At 42.8% G+C, this 24,319-nt stretch overlaps 1 protein-coding gene across 2 annotated transcripts; it reads left to right on the top strand.

The window, feature by feature from the left end:
• Positions 1 to 2,422: 2,422 nt before the first annotated feature.
• On the top strand, positions 2,423 to 22,753 carry plekhn1 (pleckstrin homology domain containing, family N member 1). 2 transcript variants are annotated; one of them, XM_039009980.1, is made up of 16 exons: positions 2,423 to 2,609; positions 4,718 to 4,808; positions 5,455 to 5,604; positions 7,302 to 7,382; positions 8,325 to 8,415; positions 12,431 to 12,567; positions 13,199 to 13,345; positions 15,279 to 15,359; positions 15,707 to 15,782; positions 15,912 to 16,057; positions 16,537 to 16,755; positions 18,171 to 18,407; positions 19,021 to 19,194; positions 19,574 to 19,792; positions 20,491 to 20,551; positions 21,570 to 22,753. In XM_039009980.1, exons 1-16 carry the CDS (start codon positions 2,536 to 2,538, stop codon positions 21,746 to 21,748), a joined length of 2,163 nt encoding a protein of 720 aa, XP_038865908.1. In that variant the 5' UTR covers positions 2,423 to 2,535; the 3' UTR covers positions 21,749 to 22,753. The 2 variants fall into 2 exon arrangements, with proteins under 2 accessions (XP_038865908.1, XP_038865907.1); XM_039009979.1 differs by having other exon boundaries at positions 13,196 to 13,345.
• Positions 22,754 to 24,319: the final 1,566 nt, after the last annotated feature.

Here is a 24,319-nt window from a genome sequence, read left to right as displayed (position 1 = left end):
TAACTGCTTCAGCATTGGATCGTGAGGATGGATTTAATTTAAATGTGGGACTATATTTCATATTCAAAAATCATACAATGCTTAAACAGTGTACACATATTAGAGACACATAGGTAAAATACAGTAATTACACAATATTCTCATGGTCTGCTGTACAAGTATGACATCTTCATTTTGTAAAATGTCATGTAATATACTAATTTAAGTTCATTTTGGGTGTAAAGTGATGTTTTCAAAAAATATAGTTTTCTCAACACTGATTATATTAACACGTTTCTTTCTTTTGTTGTCCCATGTGGTTTAGTGGGTAGAGCTTGGTGCTTGCAACCTCAAGGTTGTGGGTTCGATTCCAACGGTGGTCCAGTATGTAATTCACTACTGGATAAGACTGTTTGCTAAATGACTTAAGAGCCTATTGACGCAAGGATGCATCAACATAATAACAAAAATGACTGTCAATTTAAGCCAGAAGTATGGAGGTAGTTTTGTACCAACATAAATAAGGGGTTAAATATGTCTCCAAAAATATATCCTGAGCTTTATTATATCTCCTAGATATAGGACAGACACTTCAAAACCTTATTACTTATGATTTGTTTTTTGACTCTCTTTATTGCCATTTATTATATAAAACAACCACAAGAAGATGACCTGTCTGTTCCAAAATCACATCCTACAGACCCTGGTTCGATTCCAGGCTGTATCACAACTGGCCGTGATTGGGAGTCCCATAGGGCGGCGCACATTTAGAAAAAAAAATATATATTTCACCTTTATTTAACCAGGTAGGCCAGTTGAGAACAAGTTCTCATTTACAACTGTGACCTGGCCAAGATAAAGCAAAGCAGTGCGACAAAAACAACACAGAGTTACACATGGGATAAACAAACAGTCAATCAATAGAAAAATGATGTGCAAGTAGAAGTAGAAATACTGGTGTGCAAAAGAGCAGAAAAACTAAAACAAATATGGGGATGAGGTAGGTAGTTGGTTGGTTGGATGGGCTATTTACAGATGGGCTGTGTACAGCTGCAGCGATCGGTAAGCTGCTCTGACAGCTGACGCTTAAAGTTAGTGAGGGAGATATAAGTCTCCAACTTCAGTGATTTTTGCAATTCATTCCAGTCATTGGCAGCAGAGAACAGGAAGGAAAGGCTGCCAAAGGAAGTGTTGGCTTTGGGGATGACCAGTGAAATATACCTTCTGGAACGCTTGCTATGGGTGGGTGTTGCTATGGTGACCAGTGAGCTGAGCAGAGACTTGTAGATGACCTGGAGCCAGTGGGTTTGGTGATGAATATGTAGCGAGGACCAGCCAATGAGAGCATACAGGTCGCAGTGGTGGGTAGTATATGGGGCTTTGGTGACAAATCGGATGGCACTGTTATAGACTGCATCCAATTTGCAGAGTAGAGTATTGGAGGCTATTTTGTAAATGACATCGCCGAAGTCAAGGATCGATAGGATAGTCAGTTTTACAAGGGTATGTTTGGCAGCATGAGTGAAGGATGCTTTGTTGCGAAATAGGAAGCCGATTCTACATTTAACTTTGGATTGGAGATGATTAATGTGAGTCTGGAAGGAGAGTTTACCATCTAGCCAGACACCTAGATATTTATAGTTGTCCACATATTCTAACACGGAACCATCCAGATTAGTGATGCTAGTCGGGGGGGCAGGTGCGGGTAGCGATCGGTTGAAGAGCATGCATTTCGTTTTACTAGTATTTAAGAGCAGTTGGAGGCCACAGAAGGAGTGTTGTATGCCGTTTTTTGGCCTAGTGTCGTCCGGGTTAGGGTTTGGCCGGGGTAGGCCGTCACTGTAAATATTAATTTGTTCTTAACTGACTTGCCTAGTTAAATAAAGGTAAAATACATTAACATTACTTACATTTCAGAATTAATTTGTTGTGCTCAAAGTATGTGGGTCGATAATAAACACTCCTTTGGGCCACAGGCAATTTCATGCTCAGACATGCCCCAGTCTGACACCACCATCAACCACCATCATTCAGAGTGACCTGTATCTTCTCATGATGGCCTTCAAACATTGAGAGGAGGCCATTTGGCTGGTGAAAAGTGTGAAATGGCACATTTCGCTGGGCCCCGTCTTTGTTGTGGAATGGCTTTAACAGAGGGATCCCAGGCATGGTGCGAAATCCCTCACCCCACAAACACGAACACACACACACACACACACACACGAACACACACACACACACACACACACACACACACACACACACACACACACACACACACACACACACACACACACACACACACACACACACACACACACACACTGTCACAACTCAAAGCCCCTCCCCCTGCACACACACACTCTCACTCCCTCACACACACCAGTCTGTCTATACAGCACTCGCCCTGCCCACTTCTCCCTCAGTATCTGCCTGACTTCAGCAAGGAGCACACCACCATACAGTCTGCTTTGGATTACACATTCACCATCACACAGGGAATAAAATACAGGACGTCTACAGAGGAGGTTACAGCCCCAACAACAGTAGAGCAACATGGGGAGTAGCATGTCATGTGTTCCTCAACACAACTTCAGGTTCTCCAGCAAGAGTTTCATACGCAGGAACAGGTAAGGAAGGAATAACAATCCCTCACAAAACACTCAACTTTGTCTTTTCACTGTACTTCTGGTGTTTGTTCAAGACGGAGCCTAAATGTCATACATGTCTGGCTCATTCGTTGTGGTGTGTTATTTTAGACTGGCTGTTTCAGCTGGTAGGGAATCCTAGTATTTCACAGCGTTTAGGTTGTATGGTTTAAATGGAGGTTGTGAGGTTTATGGGGTCAGAGTCAGGATCACATAGGTACATGAGAGCACATGAGCAGTGATATCTTTCTGACTGTGTGAACCATAATCACAACTGTGTTTAAAACTGTATGTGTGTACTGCAGTTAGCATTTGCCTCTTATTTGCATCTAAGATGATATGTCGGTTGTCAGATAATATGGTTGCTTTTTCTTATCAGGATCTAAGCCCCGTTAGAATAGAATAGACTGGTTCGAATTGAATAGGAACACTGTCGGAACATGAAGTGTCAATATCCTGGTCATGAAAGAATGATCTTGTATGGGTTGGACGACTGCTCAAGTATTGATTAGCGGTGCTGTAAGCTTATGCTACTTTAATGAACTATCAGTATAAATAAATCAAGACTTTCTTATGCTACTTTAATGAACTATCAGTATAAATAAATCAGGACTTTCTTATGCTACTTTAATGAACTATCAGTATAAATAAATCAGGACTTTCTTATGCTACTTTAATGAACTATCAGTATAAATAAATCAAGACTTTCTGAGCCTCGGAGAAATGCTTTCTGTAAGACCTTATGATCTGGGAATCGCACATGATACAGACAACATATTGGTGTCATTACACTCCTTGCAGTGTGCTCTAAAATATGGAGAATGTCTAGATTCTGAAATACACAGTTTCACATTCATTTATTTAATATGAATATCTCAAAACGACTCTTTTTGGATGCTGTTCATTTTAAGACATTGTTTGGAACAATATACTCTACAAGTACATCAACATTCCAGAGTGGGCTCTCTCTCACGCACGCACGCATGCACACACACACACAGACACACACACACACAGGTGAATTGATTGTTCAACCTGGAACAATAACATCAGTGTTCTCACTTCCTCTATGTCCTGCTGTCTGTGTGTTAGGGAAACAGGCCAGGTTCAGTGTTCAGGTATTCCCTACAGAGCCAAGCGAGTGAATGTGAATGCCAATCCAGTGACACAAAGAATGCTAGGTTCGCAGCTACCTGTCTATCATCTGCATTCCTCTTTGAATTGACATTTCTGGACTGCGTCAGACAGTCAGTGTACACGACATATTGTTCTATTCAGATCTCAAAGAACAAGAACCTGCAAAATTGTGATCTCTTTATTTCATGATTGATGCTTGCCAGTCATGTTCGTTAGTTATCAGATACTGATCCGAAGTTGATTCCCACATAGCGCGAACAATGTCTTTTTTGTTATGCTAACTACATTCAGATTGGACACAGGGAGATAGACTCGAGGGAGATTGTAAAAGTTGACTCCGTCTGTTATCAATGCACCGGAAAAGCTTCGTTATAAAGATGTGACACTAATGATAACAGATGGGGGTCAGTCGTGACAAAGGAAGACATTGAAGCCTGATTGATCTATTCATGCCCTGCCTATCTCAGACACAAGCCCCGATTGTTCTGCTCATTTAAATTGGTGATGTTGAACGGAACTGACAAGGGGGTTCCTGGTCAATTGAGATGACACGATGAGACACAAACCATGTTTTGACAGTCATTAAGCTGTCAAGGGAAAAAAAGAGCAAGGGTTGGATTGGAATGGGAACTTGACCACTTGGAGAAAAAAAGGCCAGATTTACAATGCAGCACCAAGCTGTTTTTTTTACACTCCACACACTTTCAAAACAAAAACCAGACAAGAGAACTCTCCAGAAAGAAACACATTTGTCTTGAACTCATTGTTTTTATCTGCCATTGGGAACCCAACTGGTAGCACAGCAAGCAGATAGGCTAGGCTACATGCCTGTATGGTAAACATGGGAGAGCAAGTTCTAACACATGCTTCTCTCCTCCCTCCCCTCACTCTCCTCCCTCCCCTCACTCTCCTCCCCCCCCTTCCCTCTCCTCCTTCCATCTCCTCCCGAGCAGCAGCCGCTTGTTCCGTAAAAATAATCCCCAGGAAGGACAGGAGAAGTCCAACAGCATCATCAATATCCTCTGCACTGTCACCCCGAGGAAGGTAGGGACTGCTGAAAATATGCATCTCTCTCTCTACCGTAGACATATTTCATTAACGTACACAAATATTTCATGTCATAATGTCTCATCTCACCATGTCAGACAACACACTTACTATGTCCGTACCTGTATACAGTATATATCTATCTAAGATGAGCTACCCTTCTGTCCCTGTACCTTTGGACCCAGAAAAGTGTTCTCCTACAGGGACAACCAAATAACCCTTTAAGAAAACACATTACCTCTACGTTAGTCTTGTCTTAATAACAAGCAAACTTATTTAACCTTTTACTCTAGTGGGCTAAATCAAGGTCACACAGAGTGATTCTTGGTCGTCTTAAACAAGTCTACTTTGAAACAAAAGTAGACTTTTGAATAAGGAGACACCTGTACCATGTCAGATGTAGAGTTAAAATGTATTACATTTTGAGTTTGCATCCCAATATTACACTTTATATACATCACAGAAGACTGAAATATAACAAAACTGTTTGACACTTTATTAATGATGTAAATATGAAAAATATTAATAACATTCCACCCATGGGGCCAAAGAGGGCGCTTTTGGTCATTGACTACAGGAAAGGGCAACGTTATTTTGTTGTGTACAGCGGTCTAATGGTCATTGACGTGATTGTCGGTTGCAGGAAATGACCCATAAAGACCTGCAGACGATCGAGAACGTTAAGTTCCCTTACGACCCGGTCCACGGCTGGAAGAAGAGCAGCATCAATGTCAAGAACTACGGCAGAATGGTCCACCATTCTAAAGTCCGTTTCCGCTTTCTCCACTGCCAGGTGAGACACACCTACACACAGACATACACACACAGACATGCACACACGCACCAACTTGGTCTCGGGGCAATTCGTATTATTCTGTACGTAAATCAGTGACACTCCATTTAGTGTGATATGTTACATTACCTCAAGGTTATATTTAAGCAATTAGGCCCGAGGGGGTGTGGTATATGGACAATATACCACGGCTAAGGGCGGAGTGCTAGGACACAGCCCTTAGCCGTGGTATATTGACATATATCACAAACCCCCGAGGTGCTTTACTGCTATTATAAACTGGTTCCAACGTAATTAGAGCAGTAAAAATAAATGTTTTGTCATACCCGTGGGATACGGTCTGATATACCACGGCTTTCAACCTATCAGCATTCAGGGCTCGAACCACTGACTTATTGGAAAGGTAGCATCCTATGACGGTGCCATGTTGAAAGTCACTGAGCTCTTCAGTAAGGCCATTCTAGTGCCAATGTTTGTCTATGGAGATTGCATGGCTGTGTGCTCAATTGTATACACCTGTCAGCAACGGGTGTAGCTGAAATGGCCAAATTCACTAATTTGAAGGGGTGTCCATATACCTTTGTATATATAGTGTATTTAACTAACTACATTGATGAAACAACGATAAAGTACAATAAACATATCTCCACACAGTCACTGTGATAAATGAGGTATTTAAACAAGCCTCAGCCCCACAGTGAAACAGCGTGTTAGTCACCCCGGCGGGAGGTGAACCAAACAAACAGGTGGAGGGGACAGGATGTAGCCTATGCTCTGTGGCAGTGTGAAGCGCTTAGCTAACATTGACGCGGTGACCGGCAGTGATGAATCAAAACAGGGTTCAGCTTAGGGGACCTGTGTTTGAACATGCTGAGGGGAAACACCTCCCTGAGACAAACTCAGGGCTGATCTCAGAACAGGTATATGGAAAAACAGGCGCCCAACCGTGGGAATCTGTCACAGTTGCAACCATGCTGTCAAGAAGAGGGAGAGAGAAAAAGGTTGAAAGAATGGAGTGTTGGATGAGGTCATAGGAGAAAGAACACATTGTTTCGTAACTCAATGCAATGTCGAACGCAAAGCGAGGAAGTATTTCTTCACTATTTTGTTGAAAAAGAGGTGAACCCTAAAACAGTTGAGGGCTAGGCTTGTCAAATGTCAGGAAGTGATTGTAAATCACAAGTGGCTCTTTGGGAAATCCCACAAGTCCTCATAATAACACAAGTCCTTATAATCCAAGTCCCAGCACACCACTTCCTATAGGTGTAAAATGACAGTCAAATCAACGTTGACAGCATTATAGGATCATTAAGAATAAGACCAACCCGTTAGAAACACAGGATGTTGTTGACAGGACAAACAGGATGTTAGGCTCTGGTCAAAAGTAGTGTAATTTATAAGGAATAGGGTGCCATTTAGGACACATCAATTGCACTGTGTCAAGACGCCACTCCTTTTGATCATCAGAGAAACAGAGTGCAGATGTCTGTGTAGACACAAAGACGATGTTGCCCCTCAGGACCACCGTGATAAACATATAGTCATAACGTGATATTCCAGTTGGTGTTATTAGACCAGCTGAAAGTAGATTCTGGGATTCTGGTGTTATACTGTTCTGGCTTCAAGTTCCAGACCTTAAATCCTGCATAGATTGGGTTTGACGATATCGGCTATGACCTCTCTCTCTCTCTCTGCAGGATGTGCATGACTGCTACCTGGACCTTTTCCAGACACACCTTCATTTCGTCTCCAACAACACCACTGGACTCACCTACCAGGTGAGGCTTTCCAGCCAACTGTTTTTCAAAGGCTGCCGTTATGTTATCTATGGATATATTGCTGTCAAAATGTTGTAAATGAATGAGTGATGATCGCAAATCACTGAAATGGTGAGGAAATGTTTACCATGACACAGTAGTGTCAGTGCAGTGATTGTAAGTCCCTCTGTAGAAGAGCATCCGCTAAATGACTAAAATGTAACGGCTCCATCGTTCTCAATCTCTGTTATGCCTCGAGACACACGTTCCTTGCCAACGGCTTGTGTGTTGGTAAACATAATGTGTATGATTCTGTCTCCTAAACCTGTCTCGCAAAGTATGAGCAGTCATGAATCACTGTGGTACAGTGTCTATGTTTTGTTAGCACTAGACTCGCACCAGACTCAGTGACAGGATGGGAAGCTGCTGGATATTGGATATTAGTCATTGAGTAAATGATGACAAATGTAAGGCCTGATACAATCATAAATGCACCTGGCTGGCTTTAGTTTCAAGCCAACTAATAGCGATATTTGCAGGAAATTAGAAATGTAATTAGATTGAAATCTTTTACAAAAGCAAAACACAAGACCGGACTACGATATCGTCACTATTGGACCAAAACCGTGTATCTCCAAAACTGAAACAAATTATGATCATAAAATCACCAAACTTCAGAAGCTATTTTGAAAAAAAATTCTCGGTCCTAGAGTCATAAAATGTTCAGAGTACATAAAGGGGAGTGGCTGATTTCAATTCATATAGGTTTGAAAATGTTATTGTTCCTTAAGTTTACAGAGAATGGAGAATGGCAAAAATGAAGTTATGATGTACAGTACGCTTGAAAAACAGTGTACCCCATCCTTTCTATATAGTATATTTCTATGGTCCCGACAATGATACTGTATGATGAAATGGAATGATTGAACGACAAAGATTTGACTTGTGTTTTGTGCTGTGCAGGGGACTCTTCCTCTGAAAGAGCTCACCATCTGCAACCTGCAGGAAAACTGTAACTCCAGCCAACCCCAGGAATTTGCATTACAGATCAACGGTGAGTTGGCCTTTTACTTGAAAAAACGATTAACTTCATGTGCTCGTGGTATTCAGAACTGGGACAGCATGGAGCGCTGAAATGTTGCAATAGTCTGTTTTATATTTTCTATTGACTATAGCCAATCAGTCTGTGTTGAGTTGCCATTGGATCGTCTTGTAGGCTATTTATAGTTGTTTATGATTCAAAGGCCAGCTTCAAGCTTCTCTGTAACTCAGTGGTGCGGTAGGCAAGGTTTAATTCTCAACATGTGAGACAAAAATGTAGGAATGTTGGTTCACATTTGCATAAAAACACCAATATTGTAGTGTCCAAATGCCCGTCTTCTTTCGACCAGTCTCAAAGTTACTTGAGATGCGTGCGCATAACTCGACTGTCACGGGAATCTTGTATTGCTGTCAATGGATGACGTGTGCAAAAACATGACGTAAAGCGAAACGGTTCTCAAGTTTCATTTCTCTCTCAGCAAAGACAGACAGAGCCCACATTCACTTTCACGATCCCAAGCCGAACATCACATGCTATTTTCAACTGGTGGCGTTTCCCATGTTCCGACGTTCCGGTGATTCAAAAGTGCCATGACCCCTTTCACCTCCCCTCAACCACCAAAACTAACTAGAGTTGCCCCTCTGCTCTCGGTCAGGGCGCCAAGCCTCTCTTGAAGGCCCCACTTGTTAAACGACAGGTGCCCCTGAACTCTCTCAGCTGTCGAGGCAGAAAGGCCAGGGCCCGCTCTCAGCCCTGTGAAGACATATAATCTATAGCACATTCCAGGGGCACCCTAATTAACGCCTACTAGTTTGGCCTCTTAGGATCTGGGCCCGTATCCACAAACATCTCAAAGTAGGAGTGCTGATCTAGGATCTGTCCATGTAATCTTATTAATTACTAGCTTAAAGGCAAAACTGATCCTAGATCAGCACTCCTTCTTTGAGAGGCTTTGCCCTGATCTCCAAATGTTCAAGGACTTCATTATCAACTTCACTGTGTCTTTGATAATGATGACCAAAAATAGTTGTACGCTTAATTTGAGCATGGTTGCCATATCTGATGTGCCTTAGTCAGCTTCTCTATTGTCTGTTCTATGGCATGACAATGAAGGTCAAAGGAGTTGGTTAAAGCACAGAGATACCTGATAACTGGGCTAGAGTTGTAATGGTTTGGGATTGAAATGTGTTTGATAATGGGATCTTCGTTGTTTCTCTGAATCCAACATGACACTAATATGATACTTGTTGTAGACACATGAAGTCAGCTCAAGTCATGGAGAATTCGAAGTCTCTTTATTTGTATTTCTTTATAATTCCCAAAATGTTTTCTTTGTTACGCATGGCCAAAACATACTTCACATTCAGAGATACTTCTTGGAACAAACTGACTTAATAAAATATTGTGTTTCAGATGTTTTCCCTGTTCTGAGAGAGCCTTTATTTACCTAGAGGGAGGCTGCAGTGCACTTGACTGGAAACACATGTAGAGTTAGCCTGACGAAACTCTGAGTCAAGTGAGAGATTGTGCTCAGCAGCGATATCTCAGAATGAAAATCTTTCACATCTTCCTCATTGCTACACGGATGAATCAGCTTTCCTGAAAGCCCCAACAGGAGTTGACTTAGCATGATGGATAGGCACACGTACACTCCCGTATACTGCCCTAGAAAGTCCCGGGAAGTTCCTACAAAGATTTAGTTAGGGTCATGTCGCAACAGTCATAACTTGAGTAAGTCTGTTTATTCATATTTTTGTATTCTGATAGAGATACATTTGAAATGAGAGGGGGAGGAGACAGATGAGAGGGCAACACAGCCAGAAAAGTGTGGCGAAGGGAAGGAAGTGGGAGCTGGACACAATGGGCTCAGAAGTCCGGAGTCGACAGCGCTACCCGTAGTCCGGACTCTCGCACTCCTATAAGTCAGTTAATAACACTTAATAACAACAGCCAGACCACTAATGAGGTGGACAGGTCAGAACAATAGGCCTAAGCTCCAGAAATAACCTGTCATACCCTCTGTCAGGCTTTCTCCGTCCTCACTTGACCCGTGGAAAAATGCCTAAATCGAGGGAGTGTCATGATCAAGGGCAAAAATGAAAGCTGGAATGAATAGAAAGAAAATCTACAAATAAGAGCAGCAAGGCTGCCGATTAGGGAACAGTCAGCTGGCAAGGCAAGCATTCCTGACAATCAAGGCCAGCCCTAGCCTTTTGGGGGCCCAAGACAAGATTTGGTGGAAGGGGGAAAAACTTTTTAGTGGCCTTCTCTTGACGGCTGAGAGAAATATTTAAGTTTTAAAGTAAATATCCTGCAGTTCTACACTTTTTGCCATGGGGCGGAGAGAACATTTAGCAATTTTATAACACATTTCCTGCAATTATTCCCATTTTGCCATAGGGTGGGGAGAAATTTGTGCAGTTTTAAAGCTAATTTCCTGATATTCTAAAGACTTTGCCATGATTTATGCCATGTTAATGATATTGAGTGATTGTCAGTAACTGACATAACAAGAGAAAAACAGCTAACGCACAGCCACACGTTGAACTTGCACTTTGTGTATTCTACTATTCCAACTCTCCAAAGTAAGTTGAGAGCAGTTCCTAAGCAATCGCTTATGTCACTTATGCCTGGGGCCTGCCCTGCTAACAATAACGAAGGCGTGGGAATGGGAATGGAATGAAAGAGGCTATCTCGCCTGTTATCTTTGGTATGTGTAGGGCTGATAAAGGGAGATTCCAGCTCTTTTAACATCAGGTTCTGTAGGCTACATTCCTCTTCGGAAGGAAGGCAGTCTGGAGGAAGGTGGGCTTTACTTCTCCGCTAGGTGAGCTGTTAGGAGGCTAAAGAGAGCAGGGGGCCATATGTGTCAAGCATCTCAAAGTAGAAGTGGTGATATAGAACCAGTTTTACCTTTTAGATCATAATGAATAAGATCACATGGACATGGGGGACCTGATCCTAGATCAGCAGTCATGCTCTGAGATGCTTTATGAATACGGGCGCAGGTCACTCACGCTATCCTGTAATGGTTTACATGTATAGTGCATTCGGAAAGTATTCAGACCCCTTGACATTTCCCACATTTTGTTACGTTACAGCCTTATTCTAAAATTAATTCAATAATTTTTCCCTCATCAATGTACACACATACCCCAGAACGACAAAGTGAAAATAGGTTTTTAGAAATGTTGGCAAATGTATAAAATAAAACAGAAGTACCTTATTTATTCAGACCCTTTGCTATGAGACTCAAAATTGAGCTCAGGTGCATCCTGTTTCCATTGATCATACTTGAGATGTTTTTACAACTTGATGGGAGTCCACCTGTGGTAAATTCAATTGATTGGACATGATTTGGAAAGGCACACACCTGTCTATATAAGGTCCCACAGTTGACAGTGCATGTCAGAGCAAAAACCAAGCCATGAGGTCGAAGGAATTATGTCGAGTCACAGATCTGGGGAAGGGTACCAAAAGATTTCTGCAGCATTGAAGGTCCCCAAGAACACAGGGGCCTCCATTGTTCTGTGATATTTCTGTAAAATTATTTTTATACATTTGCAAAAAATTCTGAAAACCATTTATTTGCTTTACATTATGGGGTATTGTGTGTAAATTTATGAGAAAAAAATGACAATTTCATTCATTTTAGAATAAGGCTGTAGCGTAACAAAATGTGGAAAAAGTCAATGGGTCTGAATACTTTCCGAATGCACTGTAAGTCAGTGGTTTCACATGTAACCAAACCTGTTTTGACACTACATGGGATATTTTGTGGAAGTTTGACAGAATGTGTAATTAACATGACAGGGAGCTCTACTTATTTATATATATTTTTTACATAGTTTCTTTCTGAAATAGCAGGAAACCCAAAAGCTTGATTTACCGGCGACGACAAGCTGCCTTTGGCATAACGTAGAGCTTTCTATTTGTAAATGAATAGGGTAGGGCTTCAGCTGGAAGCATTGGTGGCCAGCCACTTCCCTTTTGACACCTCTGACCCCATGATCTTTGACCCCTGCAGGTGTCAGCCTGAACCCCATCATTGTCTACTGTTCCAACCAGGAGGAGATGGACCTGTGGTTTGGCCTGCTCAAAGAACACATCGAGATCAACGGGGGCACCCCCATTGCACCTCTCGAGACCTACACCAGGGTTAAGGTAATCAAATAATACTGTTTCATTTGTATGACAGGTCGGATGGAATTGAAGGAAAGAAAACCAGTTGAGTAGGCCAACGTAGGAGCTACACCCTGGGTTGATCCTGATGTTAAAAAGTCGTCCATCAACAGGATGTGTTGAGTCATGGCTGTCTCTCCTTGAGGGCATCATGATCCCAGGGAGCGGTCATGACTGTGACCGCACCACGACCACATCACTAGACTCACATCTGCACTGGGTCATAGTATGACTACACCCACATGTGTGGAAAAGGCTGATCACATACATTAAATAGGTGATGAAATACAAGTACAAGGGCACATTTCAGCAATGCAATGTTCTGAGAATGAAAACAAAAGCAAAAAATAATGAATGCTATGTTGCTTCTTCCACCTCCAATAGTAACAGCTGGTGTAGGAACAATTTGTTTCATTGTACAGTTGTATACGATATTATTTACGTATGACTGTGCCACTATTAAATGAGGAAAAGCCCCAAAATGATGGCAATAATAGCTCATACTGTGTAGAAGTTCTGCTATGTGTTTAATGTTTATCCTTCATAACTGGTGGGGTAAAGTTGATTATTTCCATGCCTCGCTAATGTAAACATGTCTACCTGTTTCTAGCAGAAAGTAGAGGAGAGCATGGAGGGGAGAGAGGAGCTGAGGAACTCTATCAGTAAAGAGCCCATCTATGAGTGGGAGGGTTCTCAGCGTGAGAGTCTGGGGCCCATCACCTATGTGACCAAAGTCCACCTTCAGCACCTCCCATGCCAGGTACAACACCCACCTCACTGAAATGTTATAACCTGTCAAGTTACTGAAACACTATAACCTGTCACTGAAATGTTAGAACCTGCCACTGAAACATTATAGCCACTAAAACATGACGTGTCAGTAAAAAATTCTAACATTTGGCCATCTTCTCTGGAAGTTTGACATTAATATTCAAATATCACTAGAACAAAGAACCCTGAATGCGCACCATCCACTTGCACATAAACAAAGAAAACATATTAAGACAGATGAATAAGATAGTGTATTCATGGTCTTGACTGCTGCTAAGTCGTTTTGCGAAATTAGACGACCCGTACCCTTACCCTGTAAACCTAACCCTAACCCCTTACCCTAGCTCCTAAGCCTAAACCCAATTCTAACACTAATTCTAACCTTAACCCTAAACCCCCTAGAAATAGCATTTGACCTTGTGGGGACCAACAAGATGTCCCTGGCTGGTAAATTTTTGGTTCGTTTACTATTCTTATGGAGACTTCTGGTCCCCACAAGTATAATTAAACACGTTCACACACATCCACACACACGTCCACGTCCACACACACACACACACACACACACACACACACACACACACACACACACACACACACACACACACACACACACACACACACACACACACACACACACACACACACACACACACACACACTACATAGTGCATAAGGAGTGGGCGGTGTTGTCTGCTGTGACTCTATACCTTGTGGAAGGGTATGGGCAGTACAGGAGTCTACTACAGTTACTGAGACTCCTACAGAACATGTTACTCTGCTAGCCAAACAAGACAGAAGCCAAAGAAATACATGCTGCCCGTTGCTGACTAGGCTTAATCCTATCAAAAAACATTACTCATGTAGCCTGGGGGTAAATCTGCAAGTTAATGTTTGGTGGGAAATAGCGGTAGGCTGGTTGAAGTTTCCGGGAGGGGAGTTTGAGGGCTTGTAAACTGGGTGTGTGAAAGGCAGTTGCTTGGCACAAGCAACAACTTGACTCACCTCGCAGCTGTAACGTCAGCTGTCTGTCAGCCACGCACACATGCAAGCACACGCGCTCACACACGGTCTGGGAGATAATAGCCCACTTGCATTTAGCTACTGTTTCATTGTAAGGGCCTTTAATATTTGACACAGAAAGCCCAGTAGAACTGTGTAACAGCAACACTGCATCTGACGTGAACACACATTAGCTCTAAGACGTGACACTTCATCTTACACTGAACACAAGATACAATCTAAATCAAATCAAATCAAGCTTTATTTACACAGCACACTTCAGACATGGAATGCAAAGCAATGTGCTTCACAGGAAAAAACGAATAAAAAACGATTAAAATAAAAACGGAAATATTTACTACACAGCAAACATAAGAGGATAAAAAACTGAAGAATAACATCAACTGAATGACTAAAAAGCACCCTAAGGAAAAGCAAAGCTACAAAGTTGTGTTGTAAGATCTCTTTTAAGTATGTCCACAGTTTCGGCCCCCCCCAGGCTCACTGGCAGGCTATTCCAGAGGCTGGGGGCATAATAACTAAAGGCTGCCTCTCTATGCATCTTGGTCCTAGGCTTTGGGATAGTTAAAAGGCCAGTGCCAGAGGACCTGAGGGACCTACTTGGGTACATAACTTAAAAGCACGTCTCATGTATTGTGGTGCACAATTATGTGCTCTTGTCTGGTCTTGTTCAGTACCCGTGCTGCAGCATTCTGTATGTTTTGCAGTTGACCAATGGATTTCTGGGGTAGACCAGACAGGAGAGCATTACAGTAGTCAAGTCTGCTTGTAATGAAAGCATGGATGAGTCTCTCTGTATCAGCCTGAGAGACAAACATCCGCACCATGGCGAAATACTGAACATTGAATTAGCTATTGAATGCAGTGAGAGTTGATTGTTGCCATTGTGTCCACTATAGGAGCATAGTGACAGACTACTGGTGATGTACCCCACCACTCTGATCATCCTATCAGAAGAGTGCCACGGCCTGTTCTACAAGGTAATTTTAAAACGTCCCGCTGAACCATGGATAGACTCTTAGCTAGCCTGGTCCCAGATCTGTTTGTGGCATCATGTCAAATCCTTGTCATGCCAAGGAGTTGGCATGAAATCATAAACATACTGGTACTCAGGCTTACTCTTAGCTGCGGTATAGATATTTAGCATACAGTAGATGTACTGCTCTGACCCTAGTCTCACCTCTAGCTCGTATGAGTCACTCATAGCCTATGACACCTTGATTACACTCAAGGACATACTTTGTCATGTTTGCAATCGTCTCCCTCTGATCTGTCTGTGTGTCAGAAGTGTGTGTAACAGTGTGTGTGTGTGTGTGTGTGATCGCAGGGGAAACTTCCACTCAACATGATCACTGTGACCACACCCTGCCAGGACGTCAAGCCCAATACCTTCATGATCGAAGGTAACTTGACCGCTGAGCTACACTCGTTTTTAAATCTAAATTGCAAATGAAGTTCACTTATTAAGTGCAAATTGCCTCATGCACACTCCAATGAGTGACTGAATCCATGAACCGGCTCTGCTTTCCCAGGCAAGCTGATAAACCCTATCGTGGTGTCCTGTCTTGATAAGAGGGAGTTCTGCGACTGGATCCAGTACTTCAAAGCCTCTGATGTCCCCGTGCTCAGTCCCCCGCCCCCCGTTTATGACATCATCTACACCCCCACGCCGAGAGAGGTGAGACACCCCCCCCCCCCCCCACCTTTAGCTCAGAACCATCCTAGATTAGAACAATAAGAGTTGGAGTCCAAAAATGGATGGAGCAACTAAGGACTCTATCTTTAATTATCCATATAGTGTCTCAGAGTAGGACACTGACTTAGGATCAGTTTCCTCCTATTCATATTCATGATGATCTAAAAGGCAAACTGATCCGAGAGCAGCAATATGTTTGTTAGCCCTGATTTGACTATAGCCTCATTCTATTCTATTGGAACCACTATGGACAGCATTATATTGGAGGCTATTGCCATATCAAGGCTATGCATCTTGCATGAATTTACCCATTCTAAGTTACCTTGTTTTAAGCACGTTGTCTTATTTATGATCCATTAATGTGCAACTCAAACTATATTCCACCTCAATTTTAACTGTGTTCGACTGTCCGTTTGATTGGTTTCATTTGTTAACACGTCGTGCTATATTCTTCCAACTAGGCTCCGGAGTTTGACAGGTGGAGTGTGAACAGCCAGAGCCAGGGTCGGAACAGCCAGGGTCGGAACAGCCAGGGTCGGAACAGCCAGGGTCGGAGTGAGTCTCTGAGGCTGGGTCAGTCCCACAGTGGGCGGGGGTCAGGGTCTGGATCCCACCACCTCCAGTTCCCCCCCAGACACGAGGACAACCCTCTGTCCCCAGGGTACACAGAACCCCTGTGTGTAAGTGTGCATTTGAACACTTTCTACCAGACCTGGATCAAATACATAGGTCAAATACATTCAGATACTCAAGCTGCGATTGGTTTAGGTTGTCCAGGGCCTGGTTTCCTGATAGCGATGGAACTTACGAGTGTTTTAACGATGCATTGTTCCTATAACGGCCAGAATTGTCATGTGCTTCCCAGAACACCACGTAAAGAGAGCGTTCACAAGTGCATCATTGGAGCATGTGTCAGTACTGATAGGATCAAAAGAAAGGCAAGCGCTGATCTTGGATCAGCTTTCTCCATTCAAATCTTACCTTACCATTCGATTTATTCCACAATCCTGACGACGGATCAGCTCCTAGAGAGATATTAGACAACAATTACAGACAGCAGACCACAATTAGCAAAATAAAACTATTAAATTAACATGAAATTGCAAACTCAAAGCTCAATGAAGTACACCTCAAAAAGACCGAGGTCTGCTTTCTACTAAGAAACTAGAGTGAATTTGAGTGTGTACTACTGGTATGCCCACGTAAAGTTATGTACTTTTACGCTACGGAATGTGGTGTGGGCATTTACGTAGCTGGTATAAAGCATGTATCTGATGTCCACAGGACTCTATCATGAAAGAGCTTGTTTGTTTTGGTGGAGTTGGGCAGAGCAGTAGGAGCACTTTTCGTTTCCAAAGGTGAATTATTAACCAAGGTCTAGACCGTGCCTCTCCTGTTACAACCCAAGCCGACGCTGAAGTCCTGAAGCCTCCCGAAAACGAGATCAAAACATATTTGTTTTTTCCCTCCGATATAACACCATAAAGACACATTTGACCATAAGAAATGAGGGGCACTTACTCGCTGCCTTAGCAATCAACAGGTTACCTGAGAACAGAGAGATCTCAAGGATCAACAGAAGTGCCGTACGCTATCAAGACCTTGATCGGACTCCCTAAAGAACGAAGGACCCTGTAGACTGGTTGCTCATCCAGCTCAGCTCTCTGCCCAGACACCCTTGGTGTGTGTAGCCTACTTTTAGCTACTGAACTGCACCTCCCCGGTACAAATCAAGATGATTTGAAATCTTCAACTTTCCTTGCTTACACTTTGGCAACGAATAACATCAGCTAGACTTTGGGTGCTATTCAAGCAAAGCAGGAATACAACTTTACTTTTCAGGGCGGGTATAGGAACAATAGCATCATAACAGGTTTGACAGATTACAGATTTGTTTGAACTCTTTGGGCCGATTTCCCGGATCCAAATTAAGCCCTGGACTAAAAAGCATGCTCAATGGAGAATATCTTGGTGCTTTTTAGTTCAGAACGAGACTCCGGGACACCACCCTTTTGTGTTCATTCGTATCACCCCTGTTAGTTTTGATGTTACTGAGCATACTTGACCTTTGCCCTCTGTCTGTGTGTCCTTACAGTACAGTTCCAGTCGGCCCACGTCCACCGAGATGGCTCGCCTGGGAAGCCGCAGCAACAGCGTGTCATCCCACACCAGGCCTGAGCGCGACCTCCGACCTTTGTCGCAGTGCTACTCCTCCCCGCAGCGCTGCTCCTACCTCACCCCTGAGGGGCCGGTGTACAACATGCCCTACTCAGGCCTGCACTGTGACCGCGCCAGCACCCAACAGTATCTGGAGAAGGCCCCTCTCGTCAAGGTACTAACTTCAGCCTGGTCGCTAACTTGATTATGGAATATTCCCTCTGGGACTATGCTTTGCTGTTCATCATGTGTGCTGGAACCCAAACAGTCTACCACAAAACAACAGGGCTGTCAGTTAAAGGAGTAGAAGGATAGTTGCCAGCGGTGTAAAATGATATGTTACAGTACCTCTCCAGCTTAATTCAGTAGATATGTCTTAGGGGAGATATTACCCCATAAGTGCTGGACAGGAAACAACTTTCCGTAACAGCACTCAGGGAGAGCAACCTGTTTTATGCCGCCCCACTAAAGACACTAAAGACAGATCAGTGTAGCAGGCTAGCGGCATACACTCCACACGAACTCGGACAGTTGTCACGCTAGTAGACTACACCCTCCAACTACCCCGACCCCTCTGTAGATCATGTCTGAGATTAGCCCCATCTCTCCGCTTGGTAACCCTACCCCAAATCCCAGCACTAAGTATGGCTTAAATGATTAGCGTCTGCTAGTCCCTGAGCGTGAGAGCGCTAGAAAAGAGAATGGCCATTCATGTACTGTGCTGAGAGGAAACTGACTGTGAGTGACGGAATACTAATGATAACCGCTGGAAATCCCTGTGTGATCAGTCCAACAGCTGGAGCACTCCACAGACGTCCCTGAAGTACGTGTCGCTTTCTGCCCCCCAACGGCACTCGGACATGTGCGCCCCCCGGCAGCCCCTGTCGCCCCTGTATGACGAGCCCTGCACCCCTGACATCTATGCCCAGGAGGAGGAGAGCCGGCTCAGGCAGCAGCCAGCGGTAAGTGGGTCATGATACTGGATTCAAACGTCTCAGTTTACACCACAAGCGCACCCGGGAATTTAAGTTTTGTGTCTAGACTCTAGTCTCAGCATTGACACATTGGCAGGGTTGAGGTCCATTTTTCTTCAGTGGCTGTATATGCATGACTGTCATTGGACAGAGACTTCATCCAATTAATAAATGCTCTAAATGTAAATTGGGACATTTAATTTCAAAACATGTTACATGTTCAATTCAATTCCTTTCAATCAATCAAATCTATGTGGCCCTTTTAACATTTATCACAAAGCACTTTACTACTTTAATTCTACTTCTATTGCTACTACCAATTTGACCTGATGGCTTTCTAATGCTCTCTTCCTCTGACCCTCAACAGCAGTGTGTGAGAGGACCACCACAGCAGCAGCAGGACCCTCATCTCCTACCCTCCTCCTTCCAGCTGCGCACCCCTCCCCTGGGCAAGCGCTGCCGGAGGAGTCTCGTACTCATCCAGGGCCAGGGGCTGGAGATGGAGGGCCCTCAGGGGCCAGACCAGAAAGCTAAGGCCGTCTCCAGACTGAGGCTGCTGCCTGCACCCAAAGCAGTGCAAGAGGAGGTGAGAAACTGAAACTCAATGATTCACCTTCACAAAGTGTGAATGCTGATCGTAGATCCCTCCTACTCTGAGACACTTTATTTATACGGGCCAATGCGACTTACAGTGTGGAGTTGTAAATGCGATATTTATTTGACCTTGTATGTATGGTAAGCATGTGGCCGGGATTCAATCCATACTCTGTTGTAGCATTGTAGCGCTTGACATTCAAAGGTAATTTCTAATGAGAACTTGGGACCATAAGGTTCTATCTTCATTTTTGTCAAAATTATAGTTATTGACATAGCCTTGTTCTGTTCAATGTTCTCTACCTACAGTATGTAGTACTCTAAATATCCCAATTCATGTTGTTAAATAAAAAGAATGCAAGATAAAGAATGCTGACACCATTCAAACCAATGAGGGTTCGGAACTTAAAAGCCAATTATCTCAGGATAATCTTTGTGCAGATATAACCTTGTATTCCCAAGCTCTCGAATTAAACCGACATCTGCAGCCTTTACCTTGAATGCAATCTCCACAAACACAGGAACATTGCCTTTAAAAGGCACATAGTTAATGCATTATGGATCAATCATATTTATTTTGAATACTGTGGGTATAATCTCCATTTGTTGTACTCTATAATAATCCTCTCTAAAGTACTATTTGTTGTTCTTGTACATGTGAAGCAACTTTGTGTCCTCATCTTTTGACAGAGGGTCTTCCCCGTGATGCCTGCTATGAACACCACCCAGATGCTATATGGTTTCTCATCAGGTAAGAATGTCAAGCATGCTCATGTAAACTTGCACACTGCACTCACAATGGAACAACATTCTTCACCTTGTACTGGTAGGACCAGAGAATTATACTATGTTATGCTATGTTTTAAAACTGAAACAGCAAATAAGTTGGTTACCTTTAGCTTACTATGTATTTAGCATTTCTTTCTGACAAAAAAAAAGGAATGCTCACCATTTCAAACCTCTCTATGATATTGTCACATCGTAAATCACACACTTAAATCCCACTAAAATCAGCCTTAGTTGGTAACAATTTACTTCAAAATCCTCTATGACACAGAAGTCTATTCATCGGGGGACTGTAGTTTTACCACTTCCAAGAAAAACAGGGCATATTTACACATACAGTATAGGCCAGTATAGTATAGAACGTTAGACTATTGGACTGGGTGTGTCTGTCACTGTCAGCATGCAGTCAGACAGGCTATCTCTGCAGAGAGAAAAGTGCAGGAAATGCACAGATGTGCCAATGAAATGGAGCTTAGGCCAGCTTTAAATGCCATGTGTGCAGGTGTCTCATGGGGGGGAAATCCAGTGTAACAGAACACTGTTCCAGACAGGGTTACTACCAGCTGTGATTGACAGCACACAACTGGGCAAGGGCTACTCTCTATAGCTCATATCTAATGGTCCTTTTATCTAATATGAAAACAGGATGGGTTTTAAGAGGTTATCTCCAAATATAACCCACTATATAATTGGATATTAGGACATTCCCGGTGATCATTTCAAGCTGTATGTCTTTGCACAATTCCCAGGAGAAAACAGAGGACAAACGTGGGTGATGTTGTATAGGCATGCCACAGTACTGGTTTTACAGTACAGTACGATTGTATGTTAAGCCGAAGACGGCAGTTCACACACACCATGAGAGAGTTATATACATTGGACCTGGTCCAAAAGTGTTTCCCAATCTGGGCGAGGTCTTCTATTCTTCTTCTTCTACTGCTATAAAACTAAAAGCCTGGGAATCGTTTCTCTTGCCCCCACAGATCACAACTCGTACCTTGAGCCAGATGACCAGCAAATGGACTATGACAACATTTGGGAGTATGACTGCAATACTGGGATGATTCAGCCCATGTCTGGAATTTCGCCACACCGGACGGGATTAGACTTCGGGGCCAGAGGCCTGGGTGCCATGGCTACCAACCAGCAGAGATGGTTATAAAACCAAACAATGGACTGGCGCTCGTCTGGACGTGTGCAAACAACAGATCCCCATCAGAGAGCCATAAAAAAAACACTGTGGAAGCTCACTACTGCATATCATGCTTGTGTCCCAAATGGCACCCTATTCCCTATTCAGTGCACTGGGCTCCGTTTAAAAGTCATGCTCTGTATAAGGAATAGGGTGCCATCTGAGACTCACACCATATTATCCACAAACCTCATGAACAATGTATTTGTCAGATATTCAGTAGTCAGAAGAATGTTTTATGTGGGTGTGATAAGAGTACGGTATTTGTATTTAAGCTGCACTACTGTACTGTATGTTAACGCAGATACACATGATTCAGCAAAATCACTTTCCCACACAACAGTATGAAAAGGTAGGAAACAGCCTACCACTGCCTGATATTGTAGCATTAATGAAAGTGCAAAATGTACATAGTTTTTAACCGTGGGCGCTTGAAAATGTATTTTTTCCCCCTACTGTGTGTAGGCTACTGTGCACTGCATTGGGCTTCATATTTTATATTTTGTGAGTTTTTGTACTATTTATGAGCATTTTCTTGAATACCGTCCTGTTTCCATGCTTTTTTATTGTGTTAACTTTTTGATTCGTATACTATATGATTTTTATATTCTATCCTCAGACGACTTGTCTTTGGTTGTAAGCTGTAAAAAGCATTCCACAAAGCTAAAAACAGCAACATCTGTATTATTTATTCAATGTTCTGAAATCACAAAGCAAACTTTGAGGGCTTAAAAGGACTTTCTGCATTGTGCTACTACCTCTGCAAAATGTTGCTCTTCTTTCTGTGGCTTGTTTCTTCTACTTTGTTTGAGGTGTTTATTTACAATAAAAAGGACGTTACATTTCTCTTATTCTTGCCCGATGCTTTTAATATCAACTTGTACTGATAATATTTTCTTGATTATACTTTTATTATTTTTAGTGATGTTTAGTAGTAAGTAAACTGAACAAAAATATAAACGCAACATGCAAAATTTTTACAGAGTTACAGATCATATAAGGAATTCAGTCAATTGAAAGAAATTCATTAGGCCCTAATCTATTTATTTTACATGACTGGGCAGGGGCGCAGCCATGGGTGGGCCTGGGAGAGCATAAGCCCACCCAGTTGGGTGCCAGTACCACCCACTGGGGAGCCAGGCCCAGCCAATCAGAATTAGTTTTTGCCCACAAAAGGGCTTTATTACAGACAGTTATATTCCTCAGTTTCACCAGCTGGCCCGGTGGCTGGTCTCAGATGTGGAGGTCCTGGGCTGCTGTGGTTACACGTGGTCTGCGGATGTGAGGCTAGTTGGACGTACTGCCAAACTCTCTAAAACGATGTTGGAGGCGGCTTATGGTAGAGAAATGAACATCTGGCAACAGTTATGGTGGATAGTCATTCAGTCAGCATGCCATTTGCACACTCCCTCAAAACTTCAGACATCTGTGACATTGTGTTGTGTGACAAAACTGCACATTTTAGAGTGGCCTTTTATTGCCCCCAGCATGAGGTGCACCTGTGTAATGATCATGCTGTTTAATCAGCTTCTTGATATGCCACACCTGTCAGGTGGCTGGATTATTTTAGCAAAGGAGAAATGCTCACTGACAGGGATGTAAACAAATTAGTGCACCAAATTTGAGAGAAATAAGCTGCGTATGGAACATTTCTGGGATATTTTATTTCAGCTCATGAAACATGGGACCAGCACTTCACATGTTGCGTTTATATTTTTGTTCAGTATAGTTATGACCTGAAACAAGCTAAGACCTTATGTAAATAGGTAACACTTTCATGAACAAGCATTAGAAAACGATTTATAAATGTGTTTAAGCATTACAATTCATTAGCATGTTATGTAGTATGTATAATAATCAATAAAGCATTTGAAACATTTATGAACATTTATAAGAATTTATAATGGTTCATTAATAATTATTTGAATACGGGTTACGATGATAGTAGAGTACCACTGTACAACAGACAAGCTCCTTTGAACGAAAAGAAGACAATGGATCAGATAGATGTATAAGGAAGATTGACTTCAAATCTGATATTTTCAACCGTACTGAAGAGTGCAGTACAGCCATTTCAATAAATGTTTATTAGTCAGGCTCTTTTTCATAAAATTAAATAAATAAACTTTGCAAAACGAGCACATTCCAGTAGACGTGTTATTTCACCCAGGACCTTAAATCTGTGACGCTTTTCTCTCTCGTTCTCGCTCATGGCCCAACCTCACCGTCTGCTGGTGAAATACTTAATTGTATTGGAAATGGAATCACGCTTTATGGTGTGCCCATCTATGCACACTTTACACACACACACACACACACACACACACACACACACACACACACACACACACACACACACACACACACACACACACACACACACACACACACACACACACACACACACCACACACACACACACACAATCATCATACACGCTGCTGCTAGCTACACTGTTTATCATACATCCTGATGCCTAGTCACCTTACCCATATACACTGAACAGTGTAATAGAAAAAGTGGCGTGGCAGCAATTTGGCT

Source organism: Salvelinus namaycush, chromosome 16 (genome assembly GCF_016432855.1).
Source record: "Salvelinus namaycush isolate Seneca chromosome 16, SaNama_1.0, whole genome shotgun sequence".
In the NCBI taxonomy this organism is placed as follows: Eukaryota; Metazoa; Chordata; class Actinopteri; order Salmoniformes; family Salmonidae; genus Salvelinus; species Salvelinus namaycush.
Note: the sequence above shows the minus strand (reverse complement) of the source record. Positions and strands in the feature narration are given on the sequence as shown.